Consider the following 17,720-nt stretch of genomic DNA (forward strand, 5'->3'; position numbering starts at 1 on the left):
CAAAACTTTTATGAGGCTGTGACCCTAAAAAGGTTTTTAATAGTAGGCGTTCAATCCCCACTGCTTTTTTCAATGTGGTCCACCTGATAGCTAGATCTACCTTATTTTTCATCTCAAGCCTTAAAACGAGGTTTCCAAATGGATGAATGGTTTGGATATAAAACATGTCCCATGATGTGTGTACGAACAACACGCAGCAATGCAGGCACTTGCACGGCACGCTGCATGCCGTGTACAACACATCAACCCAGAGCAACGCCTCGAGCTCCGAGTTGTACGAACGGCTAAAAAGGGAATGAAGTGGTCAGTGCTCTATGGGCCCCAAAATGATGTACGTGTTTCATCCATGCCGTCCATCTATTTTTCCAGGTCATTTTATGGTGTGAGACAAAAAATGAGATTTATCCAAATCTCAAGTGGAACACATTACAGGAAACAGTATTGAATGAGAGTTGACCATTAAAAAACTTTTAAGTGCCATAAGAGTTTTGGATCCATCTCTTCTTTATTTTTTCCATTTATCTGGACCTTTATGACCTAATTAACAGATTAGATTTCAAATAAAGAGTACATTGGGCCTTAGTAGGATTTTAATTGTGAATATCCAATCACTATTGTTTTCCTATGATGTGGTCCACCTGAAATTTATATCCCTCTCATATTATAGGTCAAGTGCCAAAATGATCTTTAAAAATGGATAAATGGAATGGATTAAGAACATACATCATGATGAGTCCCACAGGGCATTGACTATTAGCCACCAGGCGGGTGGCAGGGGGAGTAGCCAATCCGTTTCACTCAAACGAGATAAACATCATACGGACCCCACAATGAAGTATTTATTATATCCATACTGTTTATCAATTTTTGTGATCATTTCATGGCATTTGAAAAAAAAAAAAAAACAAATCATATCTAAAGCTCAAGTGGACCACACCAAAGATAGCAGCGAGGATAATGATTTCACCATTAAAAAAGTCAAATCGTACCCAACCCAATCCGACTCGGTTTCCCTAACCGAGTTGGACTCGGTTCGGGTTAGGAAAACCATGTGGTGGATTGGATCAGATTCTGTGCCCCGGACACGGTACTGAATCGGATCGAGTTCGGATCAGTACATCTACGTTTCGGGTCGACTCAAGTTGGACCGAATCCGATCCGACTCAGTCCGATGCCCAGCTCACACGTATTCTCAGTCCTTGCGGTTTTCATCATGGGATTGGATTAAGTGCAGTCCTTACCATGGATCCACCTTGATATATGTATTGTATATCCATGCCGTAGATCTGTTTTAACATATCATTTCAGAGCATGATCCAAAAAATGAAGAAGATTCATGTCTCATGTGGGCCATGCTATGAGAAACAAGGGTGGCTCAACGCTACACCATTAAAAACTTCCCAGGGTCCACCTAAAATTTACGTAGATCTAAATCTCAGGTGGACCACACCATAGAAAAACAACACTGATTGAATGTCCACCATCAAAAACTCTCAGGGCCCACTGTGATGTTTCTTTGACATCTAACCTGTTGATTAGGTCATACCATGAAGGGACAAAACAAATATCAATCTAGATCTAAAACTTTTATAGGCTTGAAGAAGTTTTTAATGGTGGGGGTTCAATCGACATTGTTTCCTATGATGTTGTCCACTTGAGATTTGGATCTACCTAATTTTTGGTATAGCATGAAATGATCTCAAAAAATAGATGGATGGCATGGATGAAACACATACATCATGGTGGGCCCACATAGCACCAACCAGGGGAGCGGATTGGATACTGAACGGTTCAGTAGCCAAAACGCTACTGAAGTGAAGTGGCAAAACGCCATTGGTTAGATACCAACGGCATGTTACCAAGATTCGTTAACGGATCTTTCTCCCTTTCGGTCGTGCACCACTGAAATCCGATTGTCAGCCGAGAAAATTCAGATGGGCCCACTGTGAATTTATGTGATTTATCCACACCTTTCTTCTATTTGTCTATCTAATTTTAGGCGTTGAGCTCAAAATTGAAGGTTGTAAAAATCTCAAGTGTACCATATCACACGAAACAGTGGAAATAATGATTTCCACCGTTGAAACCTTTCCAGGCCCCACAATGATGTTTATTTTTCATCCAAACTGTTCAAAGGATCAAAAAAACATGGATGAAGGTAGAAAAAAATAATATAATCTTGATCCAAAACTTCTGTGGCCCCAAGAATTTTTCAACGGTATAAATTTAGTTCACACGGTTTCCTTTGGTGTGGTCCATTTTAGCCTTTTATATGCTTAGGTTTTGAGCTAAGACCCTAAAATTATCTTATAAAATGGATGGACAGACCGGATAAAATACATAAATCACAGTGGACCCCACAAAGTTTACTTACGAAATCCGCTTCCCTCGGCCGCATACCCTTAAACTCAACATGCATTTTTTTTTCTGGAAGCAGGATATCTTCCTGCGCTGGGAACCAGGCCCACTGTGATGTTTGTGAGAAATCTTTCCCTTTCATTCGTTTTTTAAGTTCATTTTAGGACATGATGCCAAAAATGAACTGTATCCAAAGCTTAAGTGGGTACTAAAGTAAAATGTGGTTAGGGAAATTCCTAATGTTAAAATCTACCTGGGTTCAACAGTGATGTTCACAAGCCATCCATACTGTTAATAACTTCATTCCTACTGGGATGAACTGAAAAAAAAAATATTAACATGACTCAAAACTTCCGTGGCCCACGAATATTTCAACTATGGACGTTCAATTATCATGTTTTTGGCCCACTTGAGCTCTAGAAATGGTTCATTTTTTATATCAAGTCTAAATTGAACTCAAAAAACCGATGGACGGATAAGATTTCTCACAAACATCACAGTGGGCCTCACCTGGTTCCCAGCGCAAGAACCTCCTGGAATGTCTTTTGGCAGGAAATCCACGTCCGTTTTTTCTTAAGATAAGAAATTACATGTGCGTGGCCGAGTGACAGAAAAGCATCCGCTAACGGATCTCGGTTGGAAGAGTATTTATCGAAAGGAAACAGCCGCTTAGCATCCACCAATGGCGTTTTGCCCCACAACTTCAGTAGCGTTTTGGCTACTGAAGCGTTCATAATCCAATCCGCTCCCACCAACCAGTAACCAGTGGCAGGGGCCCTGGCTAATCCGCGTCCTATTTCTCATCTTATCCTAAATAAAGAGATTAGGAGAAAGTCAACAAAAAAAAGGTAATAAAGAGACTTGCCACGTCGGATCTCTGCTGCCACGATTCCAGCTTTTATCCGCGAGTCCGCTTACTGCCGTCGAGCCACTGCATTTTGCAAGCGCTCACGCCCACACGCGAGGACATGCAAAATCCCAGCCTGTCAGGTGGGGCCCGCAATGTAGATTCCGCTGGCAAGCAATCAGGTAGTCGCTGATCTGGTGGGACACGCCTTGCAAAATCAATGGACGGTTTGAGAACCGATCGAGATTGGATTGGTGGCCAGAAAATAGATGATTATGTTAAAAAAACTGAATTATAAGAATCGACGGCTAGGATCTTTCTAGTTACCATTTTTTCCATATATCACCGTTTCAACGGTTCGGATCACTGAATAATGTACCTCACTTATATAAAATAAAAACCAGAGCCACCCGTACATATTCTCGCGCATACTATTTTAAAATGACGAAGTTTAAGGAGGCTCGCCCCTGAGAGTCGTTCGTTCTGGTGGTCCTTTCTTCCAACTACAGTTATTTCGACAGGAGATCTTTGATCATCGATATTTCTTCCATGTAGCTTATCTAGGATACGATCTACGATATGAACGGTTTGGATCATTAACCGGTGGGGCATCAGAGGCGAGCCTCTGAACATTTTCCTTTCTCTATACCTGAAGTGGAAAAAGCTACCCTTTCTTGGGAACTGCAAAAGCCCGTTTGGCCGTTGATTGTTTCAAGCTACCCAATCTGACACCCTTAACTTCCTTTTTATTACTCTGTTATTAAAATTTGTGGAGTCACATCATACGCTGGCAGAGTATGGCCAACCATACTCGGACTCACATAAGCTCGACACGTGTCACACACGTACGTACAATCCAATCTTTTCACATGTGGACCCCACTTTGGATTGAGCTTGCAGGTACACCCATTATAAGAATCCGACAATGATATATCTCCAATTGAATTTGAACCGTTGATCATAAGGTAATTATCTGATCAGTGAGTTACTTGAGGTATCTCCTACTTACGTGGGACCCACTACATCGAGCGTCTAGATCAACATATATGTTCGACACGTGTCAGGTGGATGTATTAATGACTATTATCCACCGTACAGTGCCGGAGTATATATCACATGATCCTCTTTCCCTCATTAATACGTTACGCTTGTATGATAGTTTACCACCATTTTAAAAATAGTGGTAACTCTTCAGTCATACTCATGGCGTAGTTGTACCGCAATCCAGACCGTCCAAATCAACGGAAAATTGGTGAATGGAGCATAAAAGGAGAAATCTGAAAATTAACTTCCAATTTGGACAATTCATTGTTTAATATTTGGTATTGATTAGATAACCATAAATTGAATGGTTGAAATTTCTTAATAATTGTAATTTGAGATAAATGACCCATATATAATCTATCCCATAATTTGGATGGTCTGGATGATCTTACATGAGTACCAAATGTAACGAGGACAAGTCACCACCATTTTTGGAAATGGTAGTAAACTATCAGAAGAGTCTATCTGCTCATATGCCATTGCAACTCCTCTCAGACTCTCCTCTCTCTCTCTCTCTCTCTCTCTCTCTCTCTGGAAATAAAGAAACAGAAAGCATTTCTCAATGTGGGTTGTTTCTCATTTTTCAGGGTCTTGAAGTTTATAAAAAGGTTTTCTTTTTCCTTTTTTTTTTTTGGTTTTTTTTTTTTTTGGATATTTGTATTGGATTGTAATGAAAAATCAAGGGCTGAGATTTTCAGGCATGGAATCTATCTTTTCAGGTAAATTTCTATCTGGGTTTTTGTTTTTGTAGACAATGCTGTTGAATTTCTTTCCATTTTTCAGTTTATATTTTGAGATTTTGTGATGTTGGGTAGTGCTGGTTTTTACACTTGGTTGAAGAACATGTGATTTTTAGTAATGTGGTGATTGAGAAAATGGACGGTGGAGATGATTCTGATAGTGGACATCTTAATGTAGCGGCTGGAAATTACATGCATTCTTTTATTACTATTGTTTGATGGGTGTGTTCATTGCTACCCAGCATGTATTTCTGTATGGGCCCACATGATTGCCTGATTGGATGATCTGAACGGTTCGTAAGGTGGGTACAGATATGGATGGGCCAGGGTCCTAATATCGTGATGATTGGACGGCTTAGTCTATGGATTTCTCTAGTACAATGTGGACCTTTGGTTTGTTCTGTTCGCAAATGCCCTTTGGAATTCGACCAATCTGATGGTCAGGATCATCGATTGGGCCCGCCGAAGATGTGCCCAGCATATGGACCATTTGGATCATGTGGATACTCATTCATGTGGGTCCCATCTGTTTTTCCTTTTTTTTTTTTTTTGTTATGTATGTTTGAGAATTTTATGTTGGGTAGTGCTCAATCGAGATTTAGTGGAAGAACATGAGATTTTGATTGGTTTAATCATTGGAGAATTACTGATATTAGTGATCCTGTCTGTCTAACTGGTGGGTCCTACCTGAAATGGGCAATTCCATGAAAATAAGGAGAGAAAAGAGATGCTCGCATTGGGTAATCCTAGCCATCCATTTTTGTTGGCCCACTAATGAGCAATTAAAACAAACTCATTGATAATGGTTCATTCACAGGGGGAGAGATGTCCACCATTTGGATAGTTTCGACGGTTGGATGGGGGAGAGATTGCAATCGTCCTTGGCGGACCCCACCATATGAAAGGTATGGATAATTCGGAGATGGGCCCCATTCATGCTGAGTGCTGGTGGCCCAAACGGAAGATATCTCAAAAGATATTGTGCACTCTGTCTTGCATTGATTTGGTGGAAATCAAACCCATGTCTGTGATGATTTGGTTGAGTAAATGAAAATCATTCAGGCTAGCATGGTAAAGAGGGTCCCACCATCCTGTGATCCAGATCATTTCATCTCATGAACCAGCCATGGATGGGTGATGGACTAATAACCATCTCCATCGAACAATCCAAGACACCCAATTGATGGACATTTTCTCATTGTTTATGGATAATGAAACTGTTGGCTATTTTTATTTTTAACCATCAATTTTCAGGTTAAAAGTTGGACGGCTGGGATTGTCTAATGGGTAGTTTTTGCATCACCATTGAATATAGTGGCCCCACTATTTGTAAATCCGATCACCAAAAGGTGATTTAGAGAGTGTGTAAGGCTATGGGCTTAATCTTTTGACGTCAACGTGGATTGTGGATTGCATGTGAGCCTCTGCCATGCTAAGTTCCAAGAACCCGGGTTAAAGAGGAAGATTGATGTCTAGTGAGCGGTCGATAGTGAAACTTCTGCTGATCTACCATTTAAATGCCAACCCCAAATTGTTGGGAGATAGGCTAAGATGATGATGAATAATGATGGATTTTAAGTTGCATGTTATGATTTTCGAAAGCCAGTGGTTTGTCAGGTCCATAAAAGTTCTATATTGTATTTGTAAGGCATCTACTTATTTCCTAAGAGGAAGCCTAATCTTTGAATATTTCTTTTCTTGGATGCTTTCCTACTACCATAGGTATTGCAATGATATTGTGTGAAATGGCATATTTCTAAGAGCTTTCGTAAGTGTACGTGCATGTTCAATAAAGCTGGTGTACATGATCAGGTTGGTGTGAGATCTAATCTATCCATCAGGTTGGTCTGAACTTCTACATGCTTTCACCAAAAAAAATAAAGTATGTTCCAATCAGCATTTGGGCCCCAGTATTGGAAATGGGTGGATGGTTTGGAAAGCTACAATATAGTTTTCCAGGGCTGACATTTGTTTTGCAAACTGTAGCCTACTCGACCAGTGGATCAACATAGTGGTGTGGTTTTGATGGATGGATTGGTTCTTGCACATATTGTACCATGTTGGCACATGTGTGGCATGTACACGAGCTTTGTTGAACGCATGTGTGGGCCTGGCAGTGCTCTATTTCTAATATCCATATCATTTCCATTCTTAGCATGTGCGAGATCGATTTAGTCAATTACTGATGCCAGTGTCATGCATGATGCTCAACCATGCCTTGTACTATGTTGGTAGAATTTTCTAGCCAAGAAACAATATTTTGATGTATGGTTTAACGGAGGATATGGTCCTTGATAGTGGAATTGCATAACATGATCCTTGTAACTGACCCCATTAGTGGGGATGAGGCTTAGACGATGATGATGTTGAAGTTGAAGTAAGCTGTAGTGTTTCCTACCCTATGAACATCTAGGGAGTGTTTGGATGCACAATGAAATTTGCTAGTTCACCAATTTGTCAATTGGCGTGTTAGTGTTGTGTGTAGAGTCCGATGAGCCCCAAATGTTGAAGATTTGAAGTCTCGAAGACTCATGACTTGAAGACTCATGACTCTCAACGGCTTAAAGATTCAAGATCACGTAACTAGAGCTGGGCACGAGACAACTCAACTTGGCGGACTCGACTCGTCTGACTCGTTCAGACCCGAACCGAGTGGGTGAGTCGATCCGAACCGAGTAGACTTTGTCCGATCCAAACTCAAACCAAGTCGAGTTCGGGTCACCCAATAACTTGACTCGACCCGAAATTCAACTCGGTACTGGCTTGACTCGATCTGAAACTCGACTCGTACATGTAAATTAAAAAAAAAAAACCAAATTTGACGTTTTAGATCTAAGATGCCGTGTAGCTGATGGAGAGGCAGCAATTCTGCCAGGTGCACCTGGGGTTCTGAGTTGTGATTTCAGCTCGCGGATACTCACTACACCTGACCCGACTCGGTACCTGTGATCGGGTCAGACTTGGACTCGGATTGGGTCAGGCATGCTGGACTCGGTACCGAGTCGAGTTGAGTTCGAGTCAGGCATGTTTCAAAACTGGGTTGAATCGGGTCAGCCCTAACTCGGTCCAACTTGACTCGATGCCCAACTGTACACATAACTTCGCCTTGGTTTTTTTTTTTTTAAAGATAATGAGGAGAATTTATTGTAGAAAGGGAGAAAAGATACAAAAAGGACTACTGAGATAGCAAAACAACTAGGAAATTAAAAACAAAAGGTCATGACTAGAGAGACCAACTAAAATAGACCACTCAACAACCAGATTAGTAATCCTCTCCCAGACGACATGAAAGGAGGAGCTTTTGTCGTTGCAATACCTATTGTTTCTTTCTTCCCAAATTGACCACCAGATTGCAAGAAGTGTCATACGCCAAACCCGAGTTTGGTTTTTACCGAACTTAATCCCGTGCCAAAATGGCAGGAAAGCGGAAGGAGATTGCGGAAGACAGGTGCTGATCTTGAATTTTCTAAATGCGTTCGTCCACAGATTGGAGATAAACCGGCAATGAATGAGGAGATGTTCAACTGATTCTTCCGCCTTCATGCAACATAGACAAACATTAACAATTTGCATGCCTCTCTTCCTTAAATTATCGACAGTGAGGATCCGTTTCCTTCTAGCCAGCCATGCGAAGTAGATGAATTTAGGAGGGACCGGGTACTTTCAAATGAAATGAGCCGTGAGATCCGACAGGGCAAGAGACGGGTTGAGCAGGGAATAGAGAGATCTGACCGAGAAGGAGCCAGAGTTCTCTCCGAGCCAAATCGACCTATCCTTAACCGCAGGGATCAGAATCATTTGAGAGACATGATCGAGAAGCTCCACAAATTCGTCAACTTCCCAATCGTGGAGATTTCTTGTGCATTCGACAGACCAGACAATGCCGGTAGAATCGAATTCATAGCATCGAGCGATAGGGATGGATTTATTAGGGCTGAGGCGATAGATGTTCGGAAAAACGAATTTGAGAGGTGCGTTGCCCACCCAAGTATCGTCCCAGAAACTTGTGAGAGCACCATCGCCAAGATGAAACCCAGTATTGGCAATGACTTCCTTCTTAGCTCTTAAGATCCCTTTCCAAACAAAGGAGGCTCTATAGAACGTAGAATCCTTGGTCCACCAGTTGCCCTCACCTTGGTTGGACACTAACCTTGATATATTCAAAAACCCAAAACCTTGCCTCTTCAGCTAGCCTAGACCTCATAGGTATATCTATTCCATTGTTAAGGCTTCCAGTCTTGGAAGAAATCTGGGTATTGAAGATCAAAAGAATCATCTCATTTAGCCGTGTTGATAGGATCTCAATCCTATCATTAGCCTATCAATAGGCTTCGATGTGATCGAAAGCTTGGTCGATAGGATCGATTTGGACATCCAATCGGTCCAACAAGCCTTTACGGGAAATCCTAAACTGGTCGATGGGATTGGGGGCATGTTCGATCTTATCGATTTGGACATTCAAATTGTCCAGCAAGCTTTTACAGTAAAACCTCAATTGCTCGATGATATCAAAATCATCTTCGATGGGATTGAAGAGCTATTCGATCCTATCGATTTGGAACATTGAATTGGTCAACAACATTTTCACTTAAATCTTGAGTTGCTCGATCCTATCGAGCCTATGCTCGACCCTATCAAAGTGTCTCGATTTTTGCCCGTTTTATTACCATTGCAAGTTGTTCTATTTAACCCGTGCTAGGGTTTCATTGTAAGGTAGAGAGAAGTCCGTGAGAGCTTTGGTTGTGATTTTATTTGTCAATTTCCTTCTCCTTTAGCTTTTCTCTCATGGACTTCGTTGTTCAATATTTGTGGTTAAGCACATTTGTTGAGCATTCAAAGCTCAGATTGAAACATGAACTTTAGCGTTCATTAATGGCCCTAACCCTGATATTTATCAACAAATCTTCTCTCATAAAGGGCATTGAATGCAATCCTAGGTGAAACCCCTTCTAATCAAAGACCCATCCTGCAAGAAGACTCATCTAACCCATCTCCCCAACCTTGGTCATTTACCTGAAGATTCAAGCAAGGTTGTTGTTTAAGGGAGTTGAAGAAGAAGTTTGTCCATGATAGAAGGAAGCTCTTCAACAAGGCACAATCAACATGACTCATCCAACTAGGTATGTCTAGTGTAAGAGTCCATTAGATAACCCCTTTCTTGTATAGGTCTGGGTTTAGAGTTTGTGATCCAAACCCACATTCTAAGACCTTGTGTAGGCCTCTGGCGGGAGAGTACATGGCTTGTTCTTGGGTAGGATAAGTCTTGTGTAAGACCTTGTGTAGGCCTCCGGCGGGAGAATACGCCGCTTGTTCTTGGGGAGGACAAATGTGTTTTAGACCCCGTGTAGGTTGTAAGGTATATGGTTAACCTGATTTAAAACCATCATGTTAGTGAAATCAGATACACTCATGGGTTGAGTGTGACAGCCGGGAGTGGTGTCAAACCACTATACATCATTGTGCAATCCACTGAATGATTCTTATTTGTAGTTATTTCATTTTGCTGAATGAATGTGGATTCCTATCTCTATTGCAGCTAACATGTTTAACAAAATAAACCCATGATGTTGTACTATAGTTCTGTTTTAGTCTTGAGCTGATACATCCATATCCTTGTTAATGGTTGTGCTTGAGTAATTGGAGGTGGTTGATTGCGATTTAAATTGAAATTTTAAAAAGGTCCCATTCTCCCTCCCCTCTAGGATTTAGTCTTACTTTCTAGCTCCTAAAGCAGTAGCTATTGAACTTAGAATGCAATTTTAAAATTGAATTTGTTTAGTGTCATAAAAGCGGAAATGCCCAAATTGCAATCACCTTAGAACTGATATCGTGGTATTGGACTTGGAAGGAACATAGCTGTGAATTGAGTGAAGTGCCTCATTTGTGAGTGTTTGGAAAATGTCATTAATTAAATGCAGCCATATCTTCTTGTTAAACAGGATGTTCACAATTGAATATACTTGTGCATCCAAATGCAGCCCAAATGGTGTTTCGATTGAAAAACACAAATTCTAGCTTGCATGAAAGACGTGCTTCTTATGAAGAATTTAAATTTGTGTTCTTCGGGGTGAAATTATGCTGGGAACTGTTTGGAAATACCTGTTTACGAAGCTATCAATGGAATTTAAAACTTCTATGGTTCCATTGGATGACATTTGTTACAAGTCTACATGAATCATGTACTTCATGGAATATCCGTAATTCTCTTGTAAGAGTTTGGAAGATGATGGTGGAAGTGACAGGTTTTCAGCAAAATCACAATTCCTTTCTTTTTCGATGCTTGCATGAAGAATTTCCTCCAATTCCAAATGGCTTAGTAGAGTTTTGTAAACAAGAAGCTTTGGTTTGTGGAGAAGCTATCCTCTCGAAGAGGGCTAATCAGCTACAGCTGGCTGCATGATAACTTAGCACGCAGCCTCATCTTTCCCAACAATGTGTCTTTTGTAGGACCGCAGAGCCATACAAACAGTGGCCCCCACCATCAAAATCACCCAGCATGAGAATCAGGCCTGCCCACTCATCAGGTGAACCGCACCCACCATCTAAATAAATGGATAGCTGATGGTCTGGCTCAGCGTACAGATTTTGCCCCATCTAATGAGTTGATTGGCCAGATTTTCAAGACAGATGATCTTCATGCTGGGGCCCAACTTTTGCACTGAAGAAAAACAGGGCTGCATGTTATGTTAGCATACAGCTGGCTGTAGGTGCTTTGTTCTCTCGCTCTAATGGACTACAATGCTACATTTGAACTTATGCATTTTGATATTGTAGGCTTTGTACTTGATCCTGCAAAATGCAGTGAGCTGAGCTTGGAAGAGAAGAGAGAACTTGTGTATGAAATTTCACAGTGGTCAAAAAACGCCCCTGAAATTCTTCAGTCGTGGAGCCGTCGAGAGCTTCTTGAAGTCATCTGCGCAGAAATGGGCAAGGAGAGGAAATACACCGGCGTCACAAAAATCAAAATGATAGAGCATCTTCTTAGGCTAGTGTTGGAGAAAAAATCAGGTAAAAAGACCAATCACAGTCCCCATTCACCACTCTCACCTTCGAAGACCCAAGGCAGTTATAAAAAGCAGAAGAAGAAAGAAGACCCACTTCGGTCATTCAATGAAGTAGATCATTTTCCATCGAAGAGCGAAGGAGAGGAGCACAATGATATTCTTCTCTGTCGGAACCTTGCCTGTAGAGCTAGTCTAAGTGAAGAAGATGCATTTTGTAAGAGGTGTTCGTGCTGTATATGTTACCGTTACGATGACAACAAGGATCCGAGTCTGTGGTTGGTTTGTGGTTCCGATCTTCCCAAGGACGAAGGCTTGTGTGGTATGTCGTGCCACCTTAAATGCGCTCTAAAGCATGAAAAGGCCGGGATTACAAAGAACGGGCGCTACACGAAGTTGGATGGAGGTTTCTATTGTGTTTCATGTGGTAAAGTGAACGGGCTGATGGGGTAATTTACTATTCTTTTCATTTCGATGAAATGTTCTTGAGGTTTGCTAGAATACTAGGGTGCAACTTGGGTGAGTTGGATCGGTTTGAGGGTCAACCTGAGCTCCATCCAACCTTAAGAGGATACAACCTGCATCCCGATCTGACCCAAATTCCAACTTAAGGCATCCAACCTGAATTCCTTTACACTCTACCCTAAACATACCCAAGTTGCAGCCTTATAAAATACATTTTGGTGTATTCAGTAGGATACTTCAGAACTTTAGCCATTGGATCAGGATCTTTTCTCAATGACTCAAGACCATTTATATGGTGGGCTTCACTGTACATATGAGGTAACAAAAGGAACTCCCAGATGAAATGTTTAAACCCTTTGATTATTTAGAAGTTAAGAAGGCCATTCATATCCAAATGAAAAGAGTCGATCAAAGGGTTAGAATATTCCAATCTAAGAGATTTTATTTTGTGGCTATACCCCATCCAAGGTAAGGCCCTTTATTTAAAGGCTTTATATTGTTTAAATATGACCGCAGATTCAAAGGCTAAAGTCCCAATGTACGATATGGTAAAACACCGAGATGTTTGCAGTTTTATATTGGTATTTTGTCTTGAACATGGTTTTTCACTTCAATAAACTGTTAGCTGTTATATAGCTGATGTTTGCTAGCCCCCCATGCACCTTGATAAGGTGGTCCCCACCTTTTGCCAATATGGCAATTTTATGGGACATCTGAGCTATTTATAAGGTGGTCCCCATCTTGGAGATGGCCATGAGCAAAATTCGTGCTGATCCAGTATTCAGATGGGCCAACTGCTATACAAAAACAATAGATGCTTTAAATAAAATTGCCAACATTGCAGATTCAATGTGCTGCCACCTGATAAGTGGACAGGCCTGATTTGCACATGATCTTCACCGTGGAGGCCCCCTTGTGGATGATCACATGTTCCATTGCGTACTAGCATGGCATGTGTGTTGTGTCTATGGGACATTGGCTGAAGAGAAACTTTGATAGTCTGTTGAAGTGTGACCATCTCTGCATTCATACACTCAAATAGAACTGCTCAAATAGTGGATCCCACTAGATGGTCTATAACCCAAAATCCATTCAATCCTAATGGGTCAATTGGCAAGCATCTAATGGATGGTTAAAACGAAAAATCGTGAACAGTTGCCAAATTCAACAAACAAGGTAGGATCATCTAATCAACATGATTTTGGCAATATGCCCCATCTATAGTGGGTCCCACTATTTGAACTGTTTGGATATTGCTACAAGTGTGCCGCACGTACCATGGCCAAGTGCATGCTTCTGGCATTCGTACCTTGCTAGCGTATCAAATAACTAGTCTTGTCCATGATAGTTCTTTCTACTGCCTAGAGCTTCTAGTTGAAAACGCTGTGTGCACAAGTTTAGTTATCCACGAATCCAGCCTTCAGTTGTACAAGTGGGGCCCATTGTCTGGCATCGAGAACAATGATCTGATGGTCCTCACAGTCGATGGACTATTATTGCCCAGAAATCTCCTTGATGGGCTAATCTAACCATCCCTCCAAATGGATGGTTAAGAAAATCTATACAGAAACTATCCACATTCAACTGAAAAATAAAAATAAAAAATGCTGAATATTGGATGGTTGGGATCTTCCAGTCTGGGAGATACTAGTGCATTGGTCTAATACAATGGGTCCCATAGGCCCGCTGACTAAGTTCTCTTGCCAAAACGGAGTGCAGAAGCTGGCGAAAACAGATGTTGATTGCCAAGGATGCCAGGAGGGTTGATGTATTGTGTTGTCGGATATCTCTCAGCCATAAGATTCTCAGAGGAACTGAGAGATACAAAGAACTGCAGAGGATTGTAAACATAGCCGTGAAAAAACTAAGGAAAGAGGTCGGACCTCTTGAACATGTGTCAGCAAAGATGGCACGAGGCATTGTCAATAGGCTCCATTGCAGCACCGAGGTTCAGAAGCTGTGTGCCTTTGCAGTCGAAGCAGTTGACAACATGCTTTCTGGTTTATCAGGACCGTTGCAACCATTGTTCAATGTCGACTCCAAGGATCTAAGTGAGCTAATCTCTCTCTCTCTCCCCCCCCCTCCCCTCCTCTCTCTCTCTCTCTCCAAAGACACCAGATAGATCATACCATGTTGTTTGTATGCCATCCAACCTATTCACCAGGTGGGCCACACCATGTGAATATTAAATTATTTAGGCATGATTGTACATTGGTGCCTGTGGTGTGTCCTACCTGAGTTTTGAATCAGGATGATTCATGAAATATGAGCTGAACATGAGTCACACCAGATGAACGGATTGGATTGTGCATACACATCATAGGTGGAACCCACACAGTACGAATGTATGGTAAATTGGTAATTACCATATGATCGGATGCTTTTGTGATCATTCCCTAGTATGTCCACAGATCTTAATGTTCTTTGCGTATGTTGATCCACCACCAGTTACATCTAGCACACCTCCCTTGGCTTGCCATGTTGTATTCGAAGACATCTCGCCAACCTCAATTGCCATTGTCTTAGAATACGAAGATAAGCTGGTAGAAGAAATCATAGGCTGCAGATTGTGGCATCGGAAGTCGGCCTTTGCAGACTATTCGAAAGAACCCACTTGCATCGTAACAAGGCTGGAGACGAGGTTTGTGATCTCAGGTCTGGATCCATCAACGGAGTATTTCTTCAAGGTTTCTCCATTTAGCAGCAAAAGACAAGTTGGGGAGTGGGAAGCTAGGTGGGTCACACGAATGCCATGCGGACCACAAAGTCACCAAGCCAGTGATCCTGTCTCGGCTTTGGATGAAGGACATGGGATGGTCTATCGGGCTTTGGTACTTGAAACTGACTCGCAGAGGGATTCGACCAACTCAAGTGATGATAATCAGGTGTCAAAGATCCCTACTTCTTTCCGTGGGGACCACTCGAAGGTTCGATCGCTGGAGGAGATCAGCAACGAGTGCCACTTGCCACCTCCAATGGACGGTCCACCTTTCGTACAATCTAGTTCCAATCCTCCATCCATGCCATGCAAATCCGAGGGACCCACCGAAGTGCCAGATTCCAGCAATAAGAAGCAATCAATGGAGAGGGAGTATGAGTACTGTGTAAAGGTGATCAGATGGTTGGAATGCGAAGGGCATATGGAGAAGGAATTCCGTGTAAAGTTCCTCACTTGGTTCAGCTTGAGAGCGACGATGCAAGAACGGAGGGTGGTTAGTGCCTTCATCGACACTCTGATAGATGACCCGCCGAGCTTGGTGGGCCAGCTGGCTGATGCGTTCATGGATGGGATCTGTGGGAAAGAGAAGAAACAAGTCTTACGGAATGGGTTCTGCACTAGGCTGTGGCACTGAGGATGGTGATTCAGATCGTGGTTCGTGGATTTTGTCTGGATTCAGGACAGATACTGCTGATGGAATGCTTTTTCTCAGTTTAAAACCGGAATTCAGCTCTATGTTTTATACCTCATTGCCATATTACTCGTCGGTAATCCATTTCCAGATCTTTATCATTTCCATTTCCATTTCCCTGTGGTAGAAACACAGCTATCTGAATCATACTTTTGACCACATGTGCTAACTGCACGTGTATGAGATCTGGGCTATTTATCTGGTGGCCACAACCATGTATGTGCTGTGGCCCAAAATCACACCATTCTGGTCATCAGGTGGGGTCACACATGATAAAACGTGGACGGTTAAAAACATGGATTGCAACATATGACCCACCTTATGACAAGACTGGCTCAATTTTCAGGCCATGGCGCATAAGAAGTGGGCCCCACCTGATGAAACAGCCTAGATACCACTAAGATTCGGATGGATACCATTGCTCTGCTCCTCCATCTTAGTCAAATGGCCACCTATTATCCACTTAAATATGGTACTGCCAGCCCACATGGTGTGGAAATGCGTCCCACGTAGGAGTGATCCAAACCGTCCATACGGTGCACCTACTATTATCATGTTAGGCCCACTCAATTCTCAGGTGGGTCTCAAAAGTTGGTGCCAATCTGAACCATTGGTTAAGTTTCCAGGTAAGTTCTTGCATCAAAATTTTCTTCTTTTATATGAAGATTGGTTTTGCAGCCGGATTTTACTTTTATTTTCATTTTTATTTTTATTAATTGAAGGATTTTGTTCGTTGAAAAACGACGGGTGTTCGATGTTTGTAGGTTACTTTAGTAACAATGCAACAATAATTCCAGGCACTACTAGATTGGTGTCAAAGCGAAAGAATAGTAGTACTTGTTTTCTTAGTCTAAAATGCTGGTGTTTGTTTTTTAATTCTCCATGGTAATACTTGTAAATATGTAATAATTATTTACCAATGTAATTCCAACACTATTTTCAATGCAGATGTGATGTTTTGCTTTTTCAATCCTAAAATTTAGGAGGGGTGTGAATTTCATGTGGGGCCCACTATGATGTATATGGCTTATCCACGTTGTCCATCCATTCTGCTAGATGATTTTAGGGCATTAGTCCAAAAATGGGCAGATCCAAAGCTCAAGTGGACCACACCACAGGAAGCAGTTGGAATTGAATGCCTACTGTTAAAAACTTCTTGGGGGCCCCAGAGTTTTGGATCAAGCTGGTATCTGTGTGTTTCCCCTTATCCATGTCTATGTGACCTTATGATTAGGTTAGATGGCAAATAAACAATCTTGTGAGCCCTAGTAAGAAAAAATCATTTAATGGTGGAAGTTTTATGCTCACTGTTTCTTGTGACGTGGTCCACTTGAGCTTTGGATCTGCCAAATTTTTGGGCTTATGCCTTAAAATGTTAGGATAAAAGGATAGTGTGGACGTCATATACATTACGGTGGGCCCCACAAATTTAACTCAACCCTTTTTAAACTGGTTTTTGAGAGCCCACAAATTTAACTCAGACCTTTTCGAACTGGTTTTCGAGACAGAAATACTCACCTATTTTCAAAGGAGCGCAACAAGTAATAATGACGCATTTACCATGGAAATGAATAATTAAACAGCCCCTTTAGGAAAATTTAAATTTTGTTGATGTAGAATATTTTATTTTATTTTTATTTTTATTTTTATTTTTATTTTTTTGAGAGGACTGAAAGTAGAAAAATTACAACTTGACTGCCCAGCCCTTTCCCATACCTCACTCCGCGACAAGAAGCATAACTTTCTGAACATCCACTTAGTGCATCTACTTTCATTGTGGAAGCATCTTCCATTCCTTTCTCCCCATGCGGACCGTGACCTGGCAAGAAGATAAAGCCTCCAAACAGCTTTGATA

The 17,720-nt window shown here is 41.6% G+C and overlaps 1 protein-coding gene across 1 annotated transcript; it reads left to right on the forward strand.

Annotated features, from left to right (window-relative positions):
- Nucleotides 1–4,784: 4,784 nt before the first annotated feature.
- Nucleotides 4,785–15,966, forward strand: LOC131218685 (VIN3-like protein 2). The gene is made up of 4 exons (XM_058213374.1): nucleotides 4,785–4,968; nucleotides 11,764–12,439; nucleotides 14,175–14,506; nucleotides 14,904–15,966. Exons 1-4 carry the CDS (start codon nucleotides 4,920–4,922, stop codon nucleotides 15,806–15,808), a joined length of 1,962 nt encoding a protein of 653 aa, XP_058069357.1. The 5' UTR covers nucleotides 4,785–4,919; the 3' UTR covers nucleotides 15,809–15,966.
- The last annotated feature ends 1,754 nt before the right edge of the window (nucleotides 15,967–17,720 follow it).

Source organism: Magnolia sinica, chromosome 11, assembly GCF_029962835.1.
Source record: "Magnolia sinica isolate HGM2019 chromosome 11, MsV1, whole genome shotgun sequence".
NCBI lineage: Eukaryota > Viridiplantae > Streptophyta > Magnoliopsida > Magnoliales > Magnoliaceae > Magnolia > Magnolia sinica.

Bases quoted from the DNA above. Each gene is read 5' to 3' on its own strand.
- LOC131218685 (XM_058213374.1), top strand. From the start codon at position 4,920: ATGAAAAATCAAGGGCTGAGATTTTCAGGCATGGAATCTATCTTTTCA. The intron at 4,969-11,763 runs GTAAATTTCTAT...TTGATATTGTAG, and splicing joins CATGGAATCTATCTTTTCAG to GCTTTGTACTTGATCCTGCA. The intron at 14,507-14,903 runs GTGAGCTAATCT...ATCCACCACCAG, and splicing joins TGTCGACTCCAAGGATCTAA to TTACATCTAGCACACCTCCC.